The sequence below is a fragment of the Beta vulgaris genome, chromosome 2, assembly GCF_026745355.1.
Source record: "Beta vulgaris subsp. vulgaris cultivar EL10 chromosome 2, EL10.2, whole genome shotgun sequence".
In the NCBI taxonomy this organism is placed as follows: Eukaryota; Viridiplantae; Streptophyta; class Magnoliopsida; order Caryophyllales; family Amaranthaceae; genus Beta; species Beta vulgaris.
Window position 1 is genome coordinate 11,463,016 of NC_079203.1, and position 1,821 is coordinate 11,464,836.

A 1,821-nucleotide genomic window follows, 5' to 3' on the forward strand; every position below is an offset into this window, starting at 1 on the left:
CCGGCCCATTAGAGCTATGAATAGCTCTTATACCCTCCCACAACTCCATTCTACTACTACCATCATTAAAACCATAAACAAAAGTACACCCAAATTCCATTCCATTCCTAGGTTTAACCAAACAGTGAATGAATTGGCTTTTAACCTGAATCACATTAACAGAAAATGCAATAGGACACCACCCAACTATGATTCTACCATTTGCATGACAATGAAAATTATGAGTGAAACACCAACCAGGGCAAAGATTTAAGTAAACCTTACCAAGATTATGAGGCTTCACTCTAGTTTCTAAGAGGCTAAACAGTTTAACATTGTGATTAGCAATAAAATTCCTAATCTCAACTTGTTTTGTCTTACTGTTTAGACCTCTTATATTCCAGGTCAGTATATTATCCATTAGGATTAGAGGGCTCCTCCCTCTGCTCTTTGCTCTTTCTACTATCATCAATCCCACCTTTTGGGTCATTCTTGCTTCCCAATCTTTCACTTTCAAGTACTATCACATCGTCTGTAATCTCAACTGCTTCACTGGCATTGCTTTCCTCTCCTCTGTCCCCTTTGTCAATCTCCATTTCCTCCTCCAGAGGCAAAAAGGTGTTATGAACTGGAACTTCTACAGTAGTTGGTTCATTTGTCACTCTATTAGTAGTGATCTTAATGAAACCCTCCTGATCAGTGACCTGAATAGGCTTTTTCACCCACCTTTTATTACCTTCCAGCTTCTTACATTTGTCCGTTTCATGCCCATATCCCTTGCATTTACCACACTGAACAGGCCTCCACTCATATTCCACTGTTTGAGTCACTAATACCCCATGTTCATTATAGAACTGGATATTCTCTGGCAACTGTCCCTGGATTCCAACCTCTATCATCACTCTAGCATAGTTAAGCCTGTCCTTAGACTTAGTTGTAGCATCCATCTTCACTGCCTTCCCTATCTGTCTCACTATCTTGAACAGGCTCTTCTCTCCCCAGTATTTAAAATGTAACCCTGGTAGTTTGACCCAAATAGGAACCACATCAACATCAGCTTTGTTTATTTCCATATTAGGATCCCATAACTTCACTATCACTGGTTTTTGATCAAAAAATTGAAATCCATCATGTATCACCTTTAAGCTGGCTTCAGTCGAACTAAACCTCACTAGAAAAACTCCTTTCCCCATAATTGCTATTTTATCAATTCCATGTTTCCCCCATATCCTTTTAAAATACCCCTCCATAACGGAGATAGGTGGATTAGCACCTAATACATAGCATACAACAGCAGACATCCAATACTCTATTTCCTCCTGTATATCATCAAGCTCTATTGAGATTATAGATGGATCATTTACCTTGTTTGAATTGCTAGGCATTCCTTCCTCCGTCACTTCATTCTCCACCCTCTGAGCCCATGATAACCTAGGTGCACTTGGTGGCTTCTCGGCACTCTTGATAACGTTTAACCATTCTGAGAGAGTATTCTTCTCAATCGACTTTGTGATTGTATCATCCATACTCGACATCAGCACCTCTTCCACATTTACTCTCACCACATTTCCCGACTATTTCTCATTCTCTTCAGCTGGGCTAGGTATTTGATAAAGTTTTAATTTTCTTTAATCAATAACTAATCTTAATTATTAAACTAAAAGTAATCCAAATTTAGTAATTAAAAATCACTAAGTTTTTCGCTTAATAACTTATGGTTAATGAAGTGTATAAATTAAATTACTAAAATCTTATCATCAACCTTGTAAATGATTTGGGTGTAAGACTTAAGTAGAAACAAAATTCTGATGGACCTAATGCCCAATTCTTTGAGCCCAAACA

At 37.9% G+C, this 1,821-nt stretch overlaps 1 protein-coding gene across 1 annotated transcript; it reads right to left on the reverse strand.

The window, feature by feature from the left end:
* Positions 1–392: 392 nt before the first annotated feature.
* LOC104906959 (uncharacterized) lies at positions 393–1,505 on the reverse strand. Its single transcript, XM_048638390.1, has one exon. It carries the CDS (start codon positions 1,503–1,505, stop codon positions 393–395), a length of 1,113 nt encoding a protein of 370 aa, XP_048494347.1.
* Between the last annotated feature and the right edge of the window lie 316 nt (positions 1,506–1,821).